Consider the following 22,136-nt stretch of genomic DNA (forward strand, 5'->3'; position numbering starts at 1 on the left):
CAGCAGCAGGATAAAAAGCGAGAGCGAGATGAAAGAGTGCGATGTTGGATATTTTATAAAATCAGTAATTGACGTACCTCCAGCCATTACCAATAAATTCTTTGATTTAATTTGAAATTTACAATTCTTGAATCACAGAATCAGATGGAATCAAATTGTGTTTGTTTGTTATTGTGTAATCAGAATTGGGACCTAAATTTTATAAACAATGTAAACAATTAAACAATAAAAAAAGTACAGGCAGATAACAATTATTGAGTTTTGTTAGAGAATTAATTAAGAGTAAAACCAATTCCAACTAACTAATTAAGAAATATATATATATATATATATATAGAAAAAGTACAGGTAGATAATGAAAAATATTTTAAACAATGTGAATAATAAATATATCGAATATTTAATTTACTAGGTGTGCGGATGATTATTCTAATATTAAAATTTATGTGGATTATTTAAAGTGTAGTATATTTTTATTTTATTAAACCAATTTTAGAACTTATTATTCATATTGTTTTCAAAAATTATTATCTACTTAAAAGATTTTGTATATATATATATTATGAAAAAAAAAATTTCTACTATGGTAGTTGGTTCGTAGATTTTTTCTTATTCTTTTCTTTCTTCAAGTATTTCACTGTCACCTACGTAACGAACTATATTGCCGAGACTTTGCCGTCTATATTGTTTATACTTGAAAGATATTTGACAACAATATTTTGACTAAGTTCACTTGTGTATTGGACTCATAAACTCCCACAAAAATATGGCATTATGTTTAGTAGTTATTTGTGCAGTTGACCAGTTTTTTCTTTGTTTTTTCTTTGACCGTTCGTTCTGTATTGAATTTGTGGGTACATTTCTTTCAGTATCAATATTTTCAGAGTCTTAGAATGTTGTTGCAACGATTATCTATCTTGTATTTTAAATGTATATATATTAAGATTATAAATTAAATTTTTTATTAAAAATATAAAAAATTTAAATTTTTAAAATATTTATTTTATATTTATTAAATAAAGAATAATCTTTTTATTAATGATAAATAAAAACACATGATAACTACACCCTTATTATAAATGTCATGTCTGGTCTTTGCATAAAGTAAACAAGTGGTAGGTGCACCCAGAAAAAAAAAACTAAATAAATAAAATAAAGCTAAGGTAGCTTTCATTCTGTGGTCATCAGTGTTTGAAAGATCAGATTTGGCTGCTCATCATAAACCCGGTCTTCGTGTGGCGCTTACTTTGAAGAAATTCGAAAATTTTATTGTTACGTTAAAATTAGTTACTAAAATTAATTATTAATATATTTATGTATAAATATATATAATTTAATTTATTTTTAATATATATTTATATTTTAATATACACGTAACATATTTTTAAAAAATTTAATTAATGTTAAGATTGAACGTGCAATTGATGCAATACTGCTCTCTACATATGGCTTGTTCGCAAAATGAGGAGCAATAACTTCAACCCTTCTATGTTGTAGGAAGAAACTTTAATTTTAAACTGTTTCTAATCTCATATTTTTTTTTTAGAAAAAGTATGAAAAGCTAATAGAAGTATTATACAATGTATATAATAAAATTAAATTAAAAATTAAAATATATTATAGATAATTAATTAATTTTAAATTATTTTTAATTTAAAATTTAAAATAAATTAAGATTATTGTCAGTTATAGAATCAAAACAACAAACCTTTTTTTAATATACTGTTACTTTTTTTCTCTCCATTACTTTTTTTCTATCTAATCTTCATCTCTTTTTTTCGTTTTCTCAACTTAGATCACCCTAACTATCACTCCCAGCCAACCAATCACCGTCGTCCACTCTTTCTCTTCTCTTTCATTCCTCTTTTCACATTTCTCTTTATTGTGTTCGGTGCTCATGTTGGTCGCAATGAGCCTCACTAATTTAATGGGTTCATGTCTTTGTCAAGCTCATTCGACAATAATTAGTTTCCGTTGGACATTGCTTTCAGTACGTAATTCATGTATTAGATACTATAGACGAAAACGGTTATCTAGTCCGGAAAGAATGGATTTATTTTAAAAAAAATTGGATGTTCGTTTCTAAATATTAATGATGTTCACCGTTATTGTATCCATCTGGATGATTAATTTATTAGACAATATAGATGTTCATTCTAATTATATGATCCCACTTATTGATTACACGATTATCCCTACTCACAAATGTTGGATGTTCATCTTTACATATAACTGGATGTTCAGACCATGGTCACTATAGCGTACATGTTCAGGACGCTTCGTGAAATCTTGGTTCAATGTCAAAATTCAAGAACTCAATGCTTAACAAATTCAAGTCATTTGACTTTGAAAAAGTAAACATAAATCTCTCGATAAAGACTGGATGTTTGTTATAGTATGAATCTAGATAGTTACTTTCACAGGACAAATGGATGTTCACTTTTGTTGTAACATCTATTCAGAACGCTTCATGAAAACTTGACTCAAGTTCAAAATTCAAGAACTCAATGCTTAACAATTTCAAGTTGTTCCACTTTAGAAAACTAAAGATAAATCCTTTAATAAAGACATAGTTAGACAGATGTTCGTTTTAGTTAGAATATGGATGGTACTTTTCACAGAGAAAATGAATGTTCACTTTCATACATTTTTTAGAATGTCATGCCTGAGTGAATGAAGACCAACATATTCACAAAATTATAAAAAGGTAAAAGAGGGTCCACAGTTACGTCCTCCTGATTTCACATAAATAAATTCTCAAGACTAGAACCAGTGTATAAGAAAAACAAGCAGATCAAAAGTTATACTCTAGTATGAGTATGCTAATTTTTTCTGCCCTTGACCTTTTCCACATGTGGTAATCCTTCAGCCCTTCGCGTCAACGTCCTCGTACTAGGTGTTGTGAGTATGCTAACACATTATCACGCAATTGGTTCTCTGCAATGCAATGCAAAGTTATTTTTACTTTATAACAAGAAAAAAAAACATAACATGATAAATTAACAATTAAATAATCCAACTGCTATTTTTGACTCAAATCATATTCCCTACAAAAATAAGTAGAAACAATGTGCAAACACCCTCTAGTACGCACATTAAACATTGATCACTAGTTCATCATTGCATGTTTGAATAAGTTGCTAGACATAGAAACTACACTATATAAACCATTGCAATATTATAACAAGAACAACTCGAACAACGGTCACGTCAAATGACTTAACAAATAATTAATATAATAGAGGGAGTAGCACAGCAATAAAAAAAGATCTACATAGAGCACTCCTACATGCCAACAAAAGGTACTCGTATACAAGAGCCAGCAACTATAACAAAAAATTGAGTACATATTATTCTTCCCGCGCTAAACTTAAATCAATTGCAACCATCTAAACCAACATATTATTCTACATGTTCAAACTTACTGAAACTGCAACTATTGAATACATAAGAAATAAGGCAATCATCTCAGCAAAATAATTTGAATCTATAATAAGATGAAATAAAAACAGAAATCATTCACACTAGAAATTGACCCACTAACCGTAGATTTTTTACGACGCTTGGGGTTAGGTGGCCGTAACAGATCTGAGACCGTAACCCTTTCAATGGTCACGGCTTCAACTAGCAGGCACAAGAAACAAGGCCCATGCCTCAGTCAGACGCCGAGATGTCGCGCGCCAGGGGTTTGGTGCTGCAATTCATGTTGGCGATGATGGATGTTGACTCCTCAGCAGACGGATGTTTAGCCGCGTGAGGAGCAATGGAGTTCCTTCCCGCGAGGGCGTAGGTGCGACGAAGTTGGGCGCTACAGCTCCGGTCGGAGAAAATAGAGGCTCCACGTCACACGGGAGCGGATCGGTTGGCTGCAGGTTGCTGCGCGCGGACAGCTGGACGGCGACTGGAGTGGGTGGGATCTTACCGAACGAACAATTGGGGTTTGGGGGTGGGGGGAGGGTAGGGTTACGTTGGGGGTAGAAGGGTTAAAGGAAAAAAATTTAAATTAGGGAAAAATTAGGGATAAAAGGCCATATGAAACGAGAGTTACTGATAGTTAAATTGCATTATTAATTTAGATTGGACCAATAAACAACTCATTATATGTATTGTATAGATATCTTATTATCTCTCTAGCGAAATTCTTTCTAAAATTTAAGTATTTTCATATCTTTTTAAATAATGAGTAAATAAATTTGACTATACTTATTCATTTCTAAAAGGAATTGAAATCTAATATGTGCACTGTTTGTTTATCGGATAAGAAAAATTAAAAATTTAGTTGGTAATTAAAATTTAATTTAATTTTAATACATTATATCAGTATAAAACAGTTTTATACGTACATCCAATCACATAATATTATGTAAGTTAAAATAACTAATTTTTATATTTATCGTATAAATAATTATTAAAAAATATAAATTTTGATTGAACAATTATATAAAAATATTTTATACTATCAATATATCAAAATTAATTTTATTAAAATTTATTAATAAATAAAAGTTTAATTATTCTGTCGATTTCTATAATTTTACTGAATTTTTAATTAAGTCCTTATATATTTTTTCTTTTCGATTGAGTCCCTATACCATATTAGATTTTGTAATTAAGTCGCTGTTGTGACAAAAACGTTGGAATTAACAGAATATTCCGTTAAACAAAATGAATATGTCTAATACTTGACTAAATATTTTGTATAATTAAACAGAATATTCTGTTAATTCTAATATTTTTGTCACGGTAGAGATTTAATTACAAAATTTTATATAATATAAGGACTCAATTAAAAAAAATTATATAAAAACCTAATTAAAAGTTCAATAATATTATAGACAGAGTAATTGAACCATAAATAAACTATTTGACTAAAAAAATGAAAAATGATGATTTGAGAGTAATTAATTGGCTAAATCGTTGTTTATGAATCAACTCAACTAGGTATCCTTTAAAATCGGTACAATATTCAGCTTTTTCTTACAATAATTCAAAAAAATAAAATAAACACATCTAAAAAATGTAAATAGATTTAGTGTCTTTAAAAATTAAATCCATATTTAAAATTTAAATTAAATCAAACTAAAATTTAAAATTTAAATCTTAAATTTTCGTTTCAAAATTAATACATTTAATATAAAAATATATTATAATTTAAGTACACAACTAAAATTTAAATGAATCAAAATTTAAAATTCAACTTTAAAAATATATTATAACGATTATGGATGTGTTTTAAAAATATTTTGTATATAATATCATACTATTAGATGTGTTATAATTGAAAAATAAAAATACAATTATTATGATTATACCAACTACATCTTCTCTCGTAAACTCTAGATTTTTTATTTGCTTCTTTACTCAAACTAATTAAGTATAAAATAATTTATGTGCATTTTTATTTAAAAACTAGAAATTTACGATTTTGAAAATGTGTATATTTAAAAACTAGATTTTTACGATTTTAGATGTGTTTTAAAAATATTTTGTATATAATATCATACTATTAGATGTGTTATAATTGAAAAATAAAAACACAATTATTATGACTATACTAGTTATATTTTTTCTCGTAAATTCTAGATTTTTTATTTGTTTCTTTACTCAAACTAATTAAGTACAAAATACTTTATTCGTAACCATTCTATTAATAAAATCAAACTTGTTCCAATTAAATAAGAATGGAATTTTCTTGTTTATTTTTAAATATAATTAAAAATGATGAATATGATATTTCATAACATTAATTAAGCACAAATATAAAAAGTGGTGATACCTTTCACCAATGAAGATTAAAGGATGTTTCAGCTACCTTCACGGATGAAAATGAGAGAGGCTTCGGCTCGGAGGTTTCTGTTTTTGAAATTCACTAATGCAACTAATAACAAATCATGTTTGATTGCGAGGGTGCTTCATAGTGTGAAAGTTACGATAAAAAAAGGAACAACAAATCAAGTTTGTTATAGGAGGTTGGGTAAAAAAAAGCAAAGTTCTAATAGTTAACTATGAAATTGGAGAGAAGTTAGATTGATTTATGTTTTTATTATTTAAATTAAAAATATTTATAGATATGTACCCTAAAGATAGGGATATATTTTAATAAAAAAATAATTAAATATTAATAAAGACCGATTAAAGGCTAATTAGTGTTGTACATGTAGCATTTTCCTTTTCCTTTGTGAATTAGAATTTTTGAGAAAAAGAAAAGGGCCATGGCATAAAAATTTGAGGTTACAAAATCTCAATTCATAGATAATTTCCAAATAAGCACGAATTATACGTACATATATGGATCATAAATTCAATTTTGATACTGATACATATCTGCTCTGAGGTTGACTCGAATTCTTTTTTTCATAGCCACATATAGTCAATGGACATTGTATGTATTGTGTAGACGTGTATAAGCTAAGAAATTCTAAACATTGAATGCTAATAATTACTAACTAGCGTTCATTTTTCTCTTTTTATCAGAATTCAAAATTAATTATGAGAGATTAAACTAGTTAGACAGACATGTAAGTAGACTGAATGGTTAGAATTTAGAAAGAGGAAATTGAACATGAAATTCAAACTCAAATAAGACAGACAGAGAATTATATTCGTTATTATAAATGTATGAAAAGAAGACTGATATGGATGCATGGTGAAACTAACATAGAAGACTTATACGTGATAATGATATCATTCCTACAAGAAAAACGAAGCATCAATAATCAATTAGTAGGTTAATATGGGGAACAAATTATCTTGGAAGAGAAAACAAGGAACAATTATTGTGTGATAGTAGTACTGTATACGTATCGTAGCCAAGACTAGCTAGCTAAAAGAATGAATCATATAGTACTAGATATTCAACAATTTTTAAAAGATTATTTAATTCATGGTTGTAATTACTAATTGGTACTATGAATCAATCAACAAATTATAGATGGTGTTACGGTGGCCTATATAATAATTTTTTAAAAGAATACTATTAATATATTAAAATAAGTCCCTAAAATTAATTTTATATATATATATATATATACACGTGTAGTTTAATTTATTTTTAATATATATTTAATATTTTAATATATATTCTATATTAGTAACTAATTTTTTTTTATTTTTTCTGATATTTTTTAATCTAACAAGTCAAAAACTAATCTGTTACGGTACTGAATTTTATTGAAAAGTTTGTCGTTGAGCAAGCTAGTGAGACTGATTTTAGTGATTAATTTTAGTATACATCTTAATTTTTTTAAAGAAATTTTAAATAAAATTAAAATGATTTCATATATATATAAACATATATATGAAGATATTTGCAAAAGAACAAAAATATGAAAATATTTACAAAAGGACAAACGTGTGCACAGGCTACGACCCTATAAATAAGTTTCCACACACTCGTCTGTTGAGTGTGTCCTTCCACAGAGTTAGACTCAATTACAAAAGCAGCAAAAACCTTGCTGCTATTTGAATCTTATAGAGTCAAGGAAAGAGACTCACAGAAAATGGCGGGTGGCGGATTTGCGGTTGATACCCCGGGCGGTAGCTTCGACGGCAGGGTGACACTCTCAGTTGTCATCACTTGCTTTGTTGCTGCATCCAGTGGCCTCATTTTTGGATATGACATCGGAGTTTCAGGTTCTTAATTCATCTTTTCCCATGTTATTAATTTGCCTTGTTATTATGACATCAGTCAATTTTTTTTAAATTATTTTATTTATCATACATTTTAGATTAATTAGTACTCGGTACTTTTTGCTTTGATAAATACCAGAGGAGTTAACTAATAATTGTTTGTATAAAAAATTCAGGAGGTGTGACAACAATGGTACCGTTTCTTGAGAAGTTCTTCCCAGACATACTGAGGAAGGCAGCTGGTGCTAAAGTGAACTTGTACTGTGTGTATGACAGTCAAGTGCTTACTTTGTTCACGTCTTCTTTGTATCTGGCTGGCTTGATGTCGTCGCTCGTTGCAAGCCGAGTCACGGCGGCCCTTGGCCGCAGGATCACCATGATGATTGGTGGCGCCACCTTCCTTGTCGGCGGTGCTTTCAACGGAGGAGCTGAAAACATTGCCATGCTCATCTTGGGTCGTATCCTTCTCGGCTTTGGGGTTGGTTTCACTAATCAGGTTAGTCAACGCTCTTTTCTTTATTTTAATTTTTCCTAAAAAATTGTTAACATATCTCTTAAGAGTATATTTTAAAAGACTTTAGCTATAAAATTAATTGATATCAACTAATTTTTTAATATTATTTTTATTCTATGTTTCAAATTTTAAATAATAAATTTTAAATTCTCTAAAATATAAAGTTAAAAAAATAATTTTATAATAAAAAGTTGACCAATATTAATTACTCTTTAAAAGTATATATTTAAATAGATCTTTAAAAAAATTTTTATGGAATTTTTTTGTCTTTAAAAAAATTTATTATATTAAAGTCTTTAAACTTTATAAAAATAAGACACATAAACTCTTACTTTAGAATTTAGTCATACTCTTTGTTTTTACTTAAATAAATAAATTCTAAAAAATTTGAAAAACTAATCTATATATCTTATTTTTATAAAATTTAAGATTTAACATATAATTTTTTTTAAACGAGAACATCCCACACAAAATTTCTTAGACTCTCAAATTAATAAGTATATAATTAATTAAAAATATTATAAAATATTTAACTAATTAAAAAAAATAAATTAATTTTAGTTTTTCAGTAACATATACTTTTAAAACACATTCCAGATATATTTTTTTTGAAAATAGCGGATTCTAAAGGAAAACATTTTTTAAAAAGAATATTCTAATAACAACCAGGCCATTAATTATTTGTGTACCTAGCTTAAATTGCTAGTTCACTCATTTCTTATCATGTCCAACTTTGACCATGAGTGATAAGTCCATGAGTCACATGCAACAACAAGGGAATACTGCCAAGTCCAATATTATAATGAGCAAATCATAGAGATCTTTAATTTCAGGAGGTCTTTTCATATTTACACTAACTCCAAATTATACTTTCCTCATCTTCATTGAGGAGAAGGTCAAGGAACTAATTTTTAGTGTAAAAAAAGTGATCAATATTAATTTAAAAATAAGATAAAAACCAAACATTATGTTAATCACTTAAATTTCTTAATTTAAGTAAGTTCCTTCATTACTATTTTATATGGAACGAAAATGTTAAAAAATTAATATCTAAAATTATATAATTATTTTAATAAATAATTAATAAATATTAAATAAAATAATTTTAAATTAATTAGACTAATTTTTTACTGATCGCCAAACATTGTTGATAAAAAAAAAAAAAAAGAAAAAAACTAGCGTTCCTTCCACAATCAACCCACCTACTCCAAACTCCAAAGTCCATTATACTGAAATGAGTTTACATATGGCATCTTATGTACACTATCTTAGTGTTTCTTGTTAAAGGTGGAACTAATTAGTAGGTGGGAATTTGATTAATCAGGCAGCTCCACTGTACCTATCCGAAATCGCACCACCAAAATGGCGAGGCGCATTTAACGCAGGGTTCCAATTCTTCTTGTCAATCGGAGTGGTGGTTGCGGGCTGCATCAACTACGGCACAGCCAAACACACTTGGGGGTGGCGCGTCTCCCTGGGGATCGCCATCGTCCCTGCCGCCGTCATCACCATTGGGTCCTTCCTCATAACCGACACCCCCAACAGTCTTGTCCAACGTGGCAAGATAGAGCAAGCAAGGAAGGCTCTTCGGCAAGTGAGAGGGTCCGAGACGGATGTGGAACCTGAGCTGAAAGAACTGATTAGGTGGTCTGAAATCGCGAAATCTGTGGAGAAGGAACCGTTTATGATGATATTTGAGAGGCAGTATCGCCCTCACTTGGTCATGGCCTTTTTAATACCTTCTTTTCAGCAGCTTACTGGTATCAACATCGTGGCTTTCTATTCTCCTAATCTCTTTCAATCTGTGGGTTTCGGACATGATGCTGCTTTGCTCTCTGCTATTATTCTTGGAGTTGTTAACCTTACCTCCATCCTCTTCTCTACTACTATTGTTGATCGCTTCGGTCGACGGTTCTGTTTTATTTCTGGTGGCCTTGTCATGCTTTTTTGTCAGGTAACAAACAAACAACTATTTTATTCTTTATTTTTTTTTCAGATAATAACGACAGAGACAGAAAATAAAAATAGTCTAAACTTATTTTTATTTAGTATTTATTAATTGCAGCGATAATTCTTAGTACTAATAGTATTGAGATGTGTGTGTTGCAACTACTATGAATTCAGATTGCGTTGGCTGCATTGCTAGCTGCGGTGACCGGTGTTCACGGCACAAAGGACATGTCGAGAGGCTACGCCGTGATAGTACTTGTGCTGATGTGTGTATACTCCGCCGGGTTCGGGTGGTCGTGGGGGCCTCTAGCGTTCCTGGTTCCAAGTGAGATCTTCCCATTGAAGATCAGAACCACCGGACAGAGCATAAACATCGCCATGGGATTCCTAACCATTTCCGTATTGTCGCAATCATTCTTGTCCATGCTTTGCCACTTCAAGTTCGCCGTCTTCTTGTTCTACGGCGGTTGGATCGCCATCATGACTCTCTTTATCTTCTTCTTCTTGCCGGAGACCAAACGGATCCCTCTTGAATCAATGTACACCATTTGGGGCAAGCATTGGTTTTGGCATCGCTATGTTAGTAATGAAGAGTCTCGCCAATATGATAATAATAATAATAATATATGAAATGAACCAAGTACTACCATTGGTATAATGTTTCTAAGAAAAAAATATAATGGGGAAAAAGTGCATGGTAATTACCTCTTTCCTAATATATTAATATTATTCCATAGGTATATCATATATGGATATGGTATATATAATATTTTTGTTTTTAGTATTAAAAGTAATTAATATAAATAAAAAGGATAAAAAATTTATTTTCAATAAAAAAAATGTAAATAAAAATGTGCATAAAAATTTGATGTAAATATCATTTCTCTAAAAATAATACTTTTTTTTTGGGCCTGGTAAAAATAATACTTCTTAAAAGGGAACATGTTTCCTTTTATTTTTTGTCATAATTCACCTCAGACTACACATTTACATACACATCAATGGGCTCAGATCAATCGATCAGTTAGTCTTTTTTTGGGTATATCGATCAGTTAAAGTTATTCATTTATTCTCGAACTCAGCATGTAATTTTTTCAATTTTTTGTTTTGATATTGCATGTGATTTTTTAGAATAGAATAATTTGTTTCATAAATTGAGGGCCCAATTTGGATTTCATATTTCCTTCTGGCACTCTTCTATACGATGTTTATGCACTGTTCTATGTTAGAGACGGGCTCTACAATTCATGGCCCAAAACAAATATTTTATACCCCTTTTCTGTTGGAGCATGTTTTGATAAAAAAACTTTAGATGATTAGAATTTTTCTTTTTCTTTGAATGCAACCCAAAAAAAAAAAAATATTTTTCTTTGAGTAAATTAAGGTTTAATTACTCCGTTAGTCTCTATAATTTTATTAAATTTTCTATTAGATTTTTATATTTTTTTTTTCCGATTGAGTCCCTAATACTTGATTGAATATTCTGTATAGTTTAACAGAATATTCTGTTAATTCTAATATTTTTTTGTTATTGTAGGGACTTAGTTACAAAATTTGATATAGTATAGAGACCTAATTAAAAAAAAAAAAGTATAGGAAGCTAATTAAAAATTTGGTGAAACAATAGGGACCGACAGAATAATTAAACCATAAAATAATAATAAATACTCAAATTAGTCTTTAAGAAAATTTAAATCAAATACTTTAATTTTTAATAAATTTTTATTCTCTATAAGTTCCTGAAAATTACTCATGTTGTACAGATTAGTCTCTTTGTCATTTTGAAAGGAACTAATTTGACTTATAGTGATAATTTTGTGACATAACTGTCTTCTAATAAAATTTATTAAAAATTTATTTGTTTAACATATATATTAAAAATTTGATTAAATTAAAAGCGATGAAAGTATCAATCTGTCTAACAAAAATAATTCTTAAAGTCTTCTAATAAATAAAAAGTTGTTAAAATCTAAAATATCCAATCTAAAATTTTAAAAAAAGAACAATTTGGACATTTACTTTTTTCTTTTATATTTGTCTTACGTTTGAATCAATAAGTTGTTTTACATCTAAAATTCCCTAAAGATCACAAATACTTTGTTTATTCTGAAAATGATGGATTATTTATTAATAATGTCATTAATAATCCTATTAAATGAAAGAAAGAGTAATTGAAAAGAGAAAGCACCCATAAAAAAGAGAAATTTTAATTAACTAATCAATTAATAAAGATGGGGGAGGGAGTATATTGGTTTGCATGTTTTGTAAAAGCATTTGTGTCTCATTAAGTGCTTCATATGTGGGAGTAGTGGTGGTAGATAGGATAGGAGAACTTATTATAAAGGGGGTGTAGGATTTAGCTGAGGTAGTTCAGTAGATTCTGACAGTTTCTAATATGTGGGAAGTGATTGAAACTGCGAAGAAATTAAATTGAAACATAAATGAAGGGAAGGCAAGGTGGGTTGGGGCATTTAACTGAAGAAACCTGCCGCTGAGAGAGGCTAAGAATTGAAGCTAAGAGAGCATACAATTCTTGTTTTTAATTTTTGGTGATTGTTGAAAGAAAAAGTCTGCATTTATGTGAATTCAAGAGTGGTTTTAATAAGGCAGGTAGCCTCTCCTCCTTCATATATCTATCTATTCTTTCCTCAATGCCTTCAATTTAATGGCCTCGTAGTAGTTGGCAACTTTCTTTAACTTGGATTTCTATTTTTCTCCCCTGTCAATTTTTCATGTGGTTTTAGTAATTCCTATTATTATATGCCTTTCACTCTTTCTTTTCTTGTTCAATTAGCCATCAAGCCATGCATGCATTTAATAGATAGTAATTCTATTTAGAGCTCTTTTTTTTCTTATTTATTTATTGTATATTAGCTCTCGTGATACAAATATAAGGTAAATTATACTAATATCATATGTGGATAGGTGATATCATAATAACTTGTTTGATATTTAGATTGTGTGCGTAGCATTGAACAAATAACATTCATATATCTGAATAAATAAATAATTTGAATGAGTTTTAAATTTATCTGAATATTCTAAATTCAAAGAAATTACATAAATGTCTCAATTGCATATTTATATAAATCAAATTCAATTGATTCAATTTACATTTTTTTTAATATAAATCGAATTTATAAAAGGTACTAGTAAATTGAATTTATTAAAATAAATTTACTGTGAAAAACCATGACGTAAAACAAAGTTTATAACTTTGATTTATAAAAGTGGAACCACGTAAATCGAATTTATTGGCTTCGGTTTAATGATTTTGATGCCTATGATAGATCAAAATCACTTCATTCGATTTATTATATTTTGATATACACACAAGTAAATTAGAATACATTATAAATTTTTATAATACTCATAATATCTTCTAAGTCATTTATAATAATTAAAAAATATTTATAATAAATATGCAATTGAGACATTCATGTAACTTTTTTATATTTAAAATATTCATGTAAATTTAGAACTCATCATTTAATTTGTTTATGTAATTTATTCTATATTTATATAATAAAAATAATAAATATTATGTTTATACTAAAATCGGCTAATTAATATATATCTTAATTTATTTTTAATTTATATTTTTAACATATATTTTATGTTGATAATTAATTAATTTATCTTAATGACTAATTTTGATAACATTTAATATGGTTGAAAATAAATAAAACTATCCTCATGAATGCATGTAACCTGTATCTCCGCTTTAAATTAAAGAGGTGAATGTAAATATCACAAATTAAGAAGTGTCATAAGTAATACTACAGCTTAATATAGACCAGTACAATTTATCAGTAAGAGTATATTAAGTGATATCACTAAATTCAGGATTCCACTTGCACTTATTATCATTTGGATTTAGTTATCTAGTACTTTAAGAATATATTTTAATAGTACAATAATAAAATTTTAATTTTTTTATATATTTAATACAATAAAAATATAAAAATTTTATTTTTGAATATTTTAAAAAAATATATTTTATATTATTTTTAAAATATTTTTTATAATACATATTAACCAAATTTTTATTATTTATCAATCACGCACCTTTTTTACCATGAGCAAACTTCATCTGATTGAAAAGAGTGATTAGTTATACTGTAAATTAATTAATAGAGAGAAATACTAAATTAATAAAATTTATTATTTTTGATATATTGATCACTCTAAATTGTAAATTTTAATAATACAAAAATTAAATATCTAAAATATTAGTTATATAGATAATAAAAAGTGTTCGCTTTATATATATAAATATCAACATCGTATGAAGTACAACAGAATAATATAATATTAATGTATTATACACCTAAAGATATATTATACTTAATGTTTCTGACATAAATTATTAGGGCCGTTGAGTGAAATAAAGTTATAGGGTGTTCTTATGTAGTAGACAAAAGAATTACTTGCAATTAGCATTTCTTATATATAAAAAAGATATATTTTAAAATAAATAAATATACAAATTTAATTTTTAATTTGTTAATATTAATTAAATTTTAATTATAAAAATTCAAATTTTTAAAGAATTAAGATTTAGAATTTAGAATTTGAAATTTAATATTAAGAATTTAATAAGAATTTAAAATTTAACATAGAAATATAATTTTTATAAAGTTTGTTGATATTGACTAAAAATATTGATTTTCTAAATGAATTCTTTTAAAATATATAGCACATAGAACAACAAAAATATTAAAATCTTCTAAAATAAAAAATTGATAAAATAATAAAATAAAATTTTAATTAATTATTATTAATAATTTTTATTATATGTGAGTTTTACTATATATTAAACCACTCTTCTACCTTAGTCTATAACAGCAATAAAAAATTCGTGGCCTACAAATTCAACCTAACAGGATACATAAATTCAGTTACAATTTTGCTCTTTATGGTTTTATCTTATCTTTATTTGCTTTTATCTTTATTAGGTCAATGCTCTATATGTATTTAGTTTTACCTTCATAATACAATTTAATTCAATCAATCAAAAAATACAAAATATAATATTCTTCCTCTCTTCTTTTCTTATTCTTTCACAATTTTATCACTATATTAATCTAAATTAGTTATATTTTTATTTTCTTATTTTACTAATTTTATCAGTTTAAAAGAAGAATTTGATCCTAGTTTTTGTAGCTGAACAATATTTTCTTCAAATATCAGATTTTGCATATTAGGAATTTTTATTTTAACAGTACAAATATTTAACTTATAAATATCTAATTTAATTAAGTTATGAGGAAACGATTTATTATTGATTATCTTCGATGTGTTAGGTTTCAGATATGGTTTTAGTAAAATTTAAATAAGGTTTTTAATCTTTTAAGTGTTGCTTAAAAATACTAATATATAGTTAATAAGACATCTATTAATTTATTATTTTTTAACGAGTGTAATAATAATAAAGTAAGAGTTTGTTTTGGCGTTATTAAATTGTTAAAAAAATATTTTTTTTAGTATGTTTGATAAAATTTTAGTAGTAAAAATAAAAATATTAAAAAAATAAAACAAATATTTTTTTAATTAAAATAAGGTTTTTAGTTTCTTAATGTCGCTTAAAAGTACAAAAAAATTTTAAAAAATTATATCTTCAAAAAATACATATTTAATATTTTTTGATAATAAATAGTATATAAAAAAATTAAGAATCTTTTACTTTATTTGAAAAAAATAAATGATACCAACCTCTTTTCAAAGCAAGTAATGATATTAGGCACAGCCACAATAAAAAAACATCAGGCACAATATTTTTAAGATTCTTTTCAATCTTCTAAGAATACCTCATATATAATTTGTGAGTAAGTGTGTGAGATCAGGCTAAACTTTTCTATTTGTAAGTAGTGATGTGTGACGTTTGAGGTTAAATTTTTCTATTGGACAAGTAAGATCATATGTATTTTTCTTTTATTCTTCCAATGTAAAAAATACAGTCTTAAATTCTCTAAATGCAAATGTTTTTTCATATCTTTCTGCCATAGTCCTATAAAATTTTTCTTCTAGCTTAAGTTATATTAATAAATTAATATTTACCATTTATAGTTATTAAGATATCTATTAATTCATTATATTTTAATGAGTATAATAATAATAAATTAAAAGTTTGTTTGAATATTATTAAGTTGTTAAAAAGAAATATCTTTTAATAATTTTTATTTTTTATATGTTTGATAAAATTTTAATAGTAAAAATAAAACACTAAAATAATAAAACAAAAATCTTTTTAATGAAAAAGATTTTTAGTTTTTTAAGTGTTATCTTAAAAATTTAAAAGTTTAAAAAAATTATATCTTAAAAAAATAATTATTTAATATTTTTTATAATAAATAGTATATAAAAAATTAAGAGTCTTTCACTTTATTTAAAAAAAATAAATGATACAAACCACTCTTAAAAATAAGTAATAATATTACACACAATCACAATATATATATCAAACATAAAATATTCAAGATCCTTCTCTAATTTTTTAAACATGCCTCGTATATAATTTATAAGTACATAATTTGTTATGTGTGACTGAGAAGGTATTAGAAACTCTATAGATATGAGAAGAGAAGCTAAGAGTAGAAAAAAAGAGATGAAGACAAAAAAAAATATAAAAAAAAAATGTGTGAAAAAATATAAAAAGGGAGCTAGGTCCTTTTAATAGAATTGTGAAATCAGCATAATTATCTCCTTATCAATTCAACTGAGCTATAAACTAACTTTTAATTGTTAGCAGTTCTATCAGCCACTAACGTTTTCTTTTCTACTTACTTTAACATTCCTCCTCAAACTGATCTTGGATTGTTCAACCAATCTTAGTTTGGTTTTGAACCTTAGAAAAACATCATGAGTTACCGGTTTTGTTAGTGCATCAGCAATTTAATCTTGTGATGGAATGTAAATTACAAATGCCTTTCTATCTATAATTAGATTTCAAAAAAAGTGGAGATTAATCTTAAAGTATTTTGAACAACTATGTAAAATTGAATTCTAGTTCATAAAGATTGTGTTTTGATTGTCATAGAATAAGGTTGGAGGTGGTCTAGTTGAAATGTGCATTTCACAGAAAAGTTTTGCAGTCATGGTATCAGCAAGGGCTTTAAATTCGGCCTTTGCACTTGATCTGGTTATTGTTTCTTGTTTCCTGCTTAACCAACTTATGAGATTTACTCTAAGAAATAGAGAGTAGTCTGAAGTTGACATTTTATCTACTGGGTCCGCTGCCCAATCCAAGTCACAAAAGACAAGATTTTGAACTCCTTGCTTTTATGTATTTGAAGACCAAAGTCAACTATCCCTGCCAAGTAGCGTAGTCTTCCAATGTTGTTCCATGGGAGCATGCATAAACTGAGATACCTTGTTCACTGAGAATGCGATATCAGGCTTACTGATGGTGGCATATTATAATTCACCCACTATAAACTTGTATAGAGAAGACTTGTCAAAGGCAACACCCGAGTTGTCAAGCTTAAAAGTACTAGTCATTGGTGTTGCAATGGGTCGAGAATCAAGCATCTTGGCCTTTTCAATAGTTCTTTTACATATTTTGAATGCTTTAGGACTAGAGAATCAACTTTAGTTCGTTTAAGGTAAAAACCCATTCAATTGTTTGATCAGACTTTCAACCTCAATTTAATCTATGTCAGTCATCAATATGTCATTGACATAAGCAAGTTGGTAAGAGAGGAAAGGATCTGAGATAGTGTTTTCAAACTCGAAGCTCTTGAATGTGCTACTGAGTTTTAAGAACCAAGCTCTTGAAGCTTGTTTTAGTCCATACAAAGCCTTCTCCAATTTGCATACAAGCCCATGCCCTTGTTCATAGCTCTCAGATTGCATCATATACACTTTTTCATTTAAATCGCCATTGATAAAAGCGTTGTAAAAATTGAATTACCTTACGTTCCAACTGTTTGAGACGGCTACAGATAAAATTTTTCAAATTATTTCAGCCTTTGCAACTAGACTAAATTTGATCATAGTCCAGACCTTCTCGTTGGTGAAATCCCTTTGCCACTAGTCTCGCCTTGTATTTCTGAATTGTATTGTCTGATTGTCATTTGATTCAAAAAATTCACTTGCATCCAATTGGTTCTACCTTAGTTGTCACCTCAACCAAGTTCCAAGTCTTGCATTCCATGATAGCCATATACTCCTCATCCATTGCAGCCTTCCAATGTGGAAAAGATATGGCTTGTGACACAAAGGTAGGTTCAATTTATGTTAGATCAAGTGCATTATGCTGAAATTGTGTAGTGTGTAGTTTGGGCTTGAAGATGCCAACCCAACTTCATGTAATCATTGAATGTCCATGAGTGTCTATGTGATGGGGGCAACAGCTTGCCCTCCCTCAGTTGCTTAGCTAACCTTGCATTGCTTAAGAAAAACATAGACGTCGAAGGAATCATAGCGTTATTATTAGTTAATGAATAATTATGTGTATCAATAATATTGATAGAAAACTCGAGTTGGTCTAAGGATTGGAGAGTTGGTGTGGAGTTGGGGTTTGTGCATTAGAGATTCAGGTGTAGAATTCTAATTAGAAAGTACAGGAGCATGTTCAGATGCTCCGTCTTCTTGTACTGCTGAGTTAGTACAGCTTGTGATATTAGTTGCTAATGAAACTTGCGTATTGCTACTAGATTGTTGAGAAGTAGGGGTGGTTTTGTATGAGCTGGATTAGTGTTAAGGTGATTGTAGATAAGTGAGGGACAACAAATTTTGATGTTGGAGTTTTATTAAAGAGAAATTGATAAGGGAATTCGTTTTCATCAAAAAGTACATGTCTGGAGATGTACAATTTGCCTAAAGAAGAGAGACACTTATATCCTTTGTGATGGGAGGAGTAACCTAAAAAGAGGTATTTGTGGGTCTTGAAATCAAATTTGTGAGTGTTTTAGGGTCTGACTTATGGGAAGCAGGCACATCCAAAGGTCCTAAGAAATGGATAATCTGATTTCTTGTGATTTACGAGTTCAAAGGGTGATTTGTGATCTGTGATGGATGAGAAAAGTAGATTAATAAAATGAGTGGCTGCTAAGAAGGCTTGACCCCAAATTTTAAGGGCATTGAGGCTTTGGAGAGTAGTGCAAGTCTCATTTCAATTATGTGTCTGTGTTTTTTCTCGGCTCTACCATTTTGTTGGTGAGTGTGAGAAAAACTTAATCTATGAGCAATAACATGTTGGGTTAGAAATTGAGTGAAGCTGTGTGAGAGGAATTTCCTTCCATTGTCAGTTTGAAGGTTTTGAATCTTATGTTCAATTTTATTTTTAAGTAATTGTTTGAATTGGATGAAGTCTTGGAGAGTTTGAGCTTTATTTTGTAATAGGTATAGGCAAGTGTATTTGGTTTTGGCATCTATAAAGGTTATGTAATATCTAAAACCTGAATTTACAATGATGGGTGCTGACCCCAAAATGTCAGAATATACTAATTCTAAAGATGTAACATAGTTGGTATTTGAATCTCTAAAAGGTAAATTATGATATTTACTCTGACAACAAACATTGCATAAGGGAATAATAGTTATTTTTTTACTCATTTCATCAATCTCAATATTACACCGTTGCATTATTTTTAAGACTATTTTTGCAGTTGGATGACCTAACTTTCTGTGCCACACATCAAACAATGACACTAAGGCAATCTTGCAACTTTCTTTTTCTTTTTCAATTTTTTTACTAGGTTCTCTTTCATTTTTATTGCCTAGTTTTTCTTGTTCATCTTCTTTTTTTTTTTTACTATTTGTTTTCTTGCTCTACTCCACCTAACTAAGAGATTGAAGGGTTGGCTGTGAGTGTTGATAGCCTTTGTCTGATGGGGTAACTTTTATTACTTGTAGAGCTTTGTTCTTTTCTTTTAACTGAGGTACACACCTTGGTGGTATTTTCTTGGCCAGCACACTAACATTATCAGACTGATAAAGGCCTTCTCTAAGGGACTCTCGTAGCAGCAATTTCTTCGTCTCTTGAGCCTTAACAAAACAATCATAAGGATGAAACTCAAAGAACACATGATTGTCTTGTGCAAATTTAGCCACACTAATGAGATTCATAGTAATAGAAGGGACATGAAATAGGTTTAACAGTTTAAAATAGTGTGAGTAGGTTCTGTGAGATAGATTAGAGTCAGAGAATAACATGATTTTGCCAATACTATTAATACACATACCTTGGTCATTACCTATGAACACTTGTTGTATGTCTTCGTACTCTAAGCGAGCCTGTGACTAGATTGTTGCCATTAAAGGTAAGATGGTGAGATCTCTTGTGTCCAAATACCATGCTCTATCTATCAAAGGTGTGGTTAGTGGTACATCTACAATTAGTGCTTTTGGTTGTGATTGAGGCTGATAAAAGGCTAAATATAGTGGAGGTGGTGGATTTGAATCTGCCTCATATAATGTGCCCAATCCTACCGCAAAGCTAATACTATGGCCTGCTATTATCATAATAAAAGCACTATAATTTTTATTTAGACTTTGAGCTACTGCTTCTACAAATTTCTCACTCATAAGAGGTGCTTCTAGAGTATAGAGTGCATTGATTATATTTTTTTATATTGTTCATGTAATCTAATACAAATCCTTGAAGCTTGATTGTCTTGATTTGTGTGTTGAACTGCTTTACCCTTAATTTCATTCTTTTTGTAAAATAATCCTCTAGTTTGTACCAGATTTTGTATGCGAATTCGCATTCAGCTAGATAGCTAGTGAATTCTAGACGCGAAAAACCACGAGACTAGGAACTCATTTTCTTGCTCCCATGCTTCAAACTATTTTGTTTATGTGTTTGTTAGTTGATCTTCTCAGATCCATATTTTATTCGTATTTTTTTGGATTGAGATGGTCATTGAGTCTGTTTGATTTAATGAATACCAGAGCTTAACGTTTTTACAGTACGAAATTGTCTTTATTGTGCTTAAATTAAATGCTACTGTATTGATCGTTGTTCTTGAATTTACTGTTGCGGAAGCTGAAATTTTATTTGATGCTGCCATGGATAAAAACTTAGAGCTCTGATACCATGAGAGATATCAGAAATTCTATAGATCTGAGAAGAAAAATTAAGAACAGAAAGGAAAGAGATGAAAACAAAGAGAAAATACATAAAAATGTATGAGGATTCATTAGTTTTGAATTACAACCGAAAAAGGGAGCTAGGTCCTTACATTTATAGTAGTAACTAGGGATTTAATTTTCTAATTAACAACTTTTTTAACAGAATTGTCAGATCTGCATAATTAACTCCCTACTAACTCAACTAAGATAGAAACTAACTTTTAATTTTTAGCAGTTATATCTGTCGTTAACGTCTTCTTCTTTACTTACTCTAAGACTAAATTTTTTTTATTTGTAAGTATCTAATTTATGATGGTGAGATTTGGAGTTAAATATTTTTGAATGTTAAGTCTCTATATGTACTCTTTTCTTATTTTTTTAGTGTAAGAAAATACAATCTTAAATTCTCTAAATGCAAATATTTTTTCACATTTTTTGCCACAATCCTATAAATTTTTTTTTTTACTTGAGTTGTATTAATGAATTAACATCTATCATTAATAATTATTATGATATCTATTAATTTATTATTTTTCTAATGAGTATAATAATAATAATAAATTAAGAATTTGTTTGAATATTATTAAATTATTAGAAAAAGATATTTTTTATTTATTTTATTTTTTGTATATTTAACAAAATTTTAGCAATAAAATAAAAATACTAAAAAAATAAAACAAACATGTTTTTTTAATTAAAATAAATTTTTTAATTTTTTAAGTATTGCTTAAAAATACAAAGTTTAAAAGAATTATATTTATAAAAAATTATTATTTAATATTTTTATAACAAATAGTATATAAGAAAATTAAGAACTTTTTATTTATTTAAAAATTAATAAATGATACCCAGTCTCTCTTAAAAGCAAGTAATAATATTAAGTATAATCACAAAAAAAAGAATATTAGACACAAAATTTTCAAAATTCTTCAATTTTTTAAGAATATCTCGTATATAATTTGTAAGT

The 22,136-nt window shown here is 28.0% G+C and overlaps 1 protein-coding gene across 1 annotated transcript; it reads left to right on the forward strand.

Annotated features, from left to right (window-relative positions):
• Positions 1-7,311: 7,311 nt before the first annotated feature.
• Positions 7,312-10,794, forward strand: LOC112706168 (sugar transport protein 5). Its single transcript, XM_025757327.2, has 4 exons — positions 7,312-7,632; positions 7,806-8,125; positions 9,468-10,097; positions 10,268-10,794. Exons 1-4 carry the CDS (start codon positions 7,500-7,502, stop codon positions 10,721-10,723), a joined length of 1,539 nt encoding a protein of 512 aa, XP_025613112.1. The 5' UTR covers positions 7,312-7,499; the 3' UTR covers positions 10,724-10,794.
• The last annotated feature ends 11,342 nt before the right edge of the window (positions 10,795-22,136 follow it).

The sequence above is a fragment of the Arachis hypogaea genome, chromosome 8 (genome assembly GCF_003086295.3).
Source record: "Arachis hypogaea cultivar Tifrunner chromosome 8, arahy.Tifrunner.gnm2.J5K5, whole genome shotgun sequence".
Taxonomy (NCBI): Eukaryota; Viridiplantae; Streptophyta; class Magnoliopsida; order Fabales; family Fabaceae; genus Arachis; species Arachis hypogaea.

Coding starts and splice junctions, on each gene's coding strand:
- LOC112706168 (XM_025757327.2), top strand. CDS start 7,500: ATGGCGGGTGGCGGATTTGCGGTTGATACCCCGGGCGGTAGCTTCGAC. Junction 8,126..9,467: donor GGGTTGGTTTCACTAATCAG/GTTAGTCAACGC, acceptor TTGATTAATCAG/GCAGCTCCACTGTACCTATC. Junction 10,098..10,267: donor TTGTCATGCTTTTTTGTCAG/GTAACAAACAAA, acceptor CTATGAATTCAG/ATTGCGTTGGCTGCATTGCT.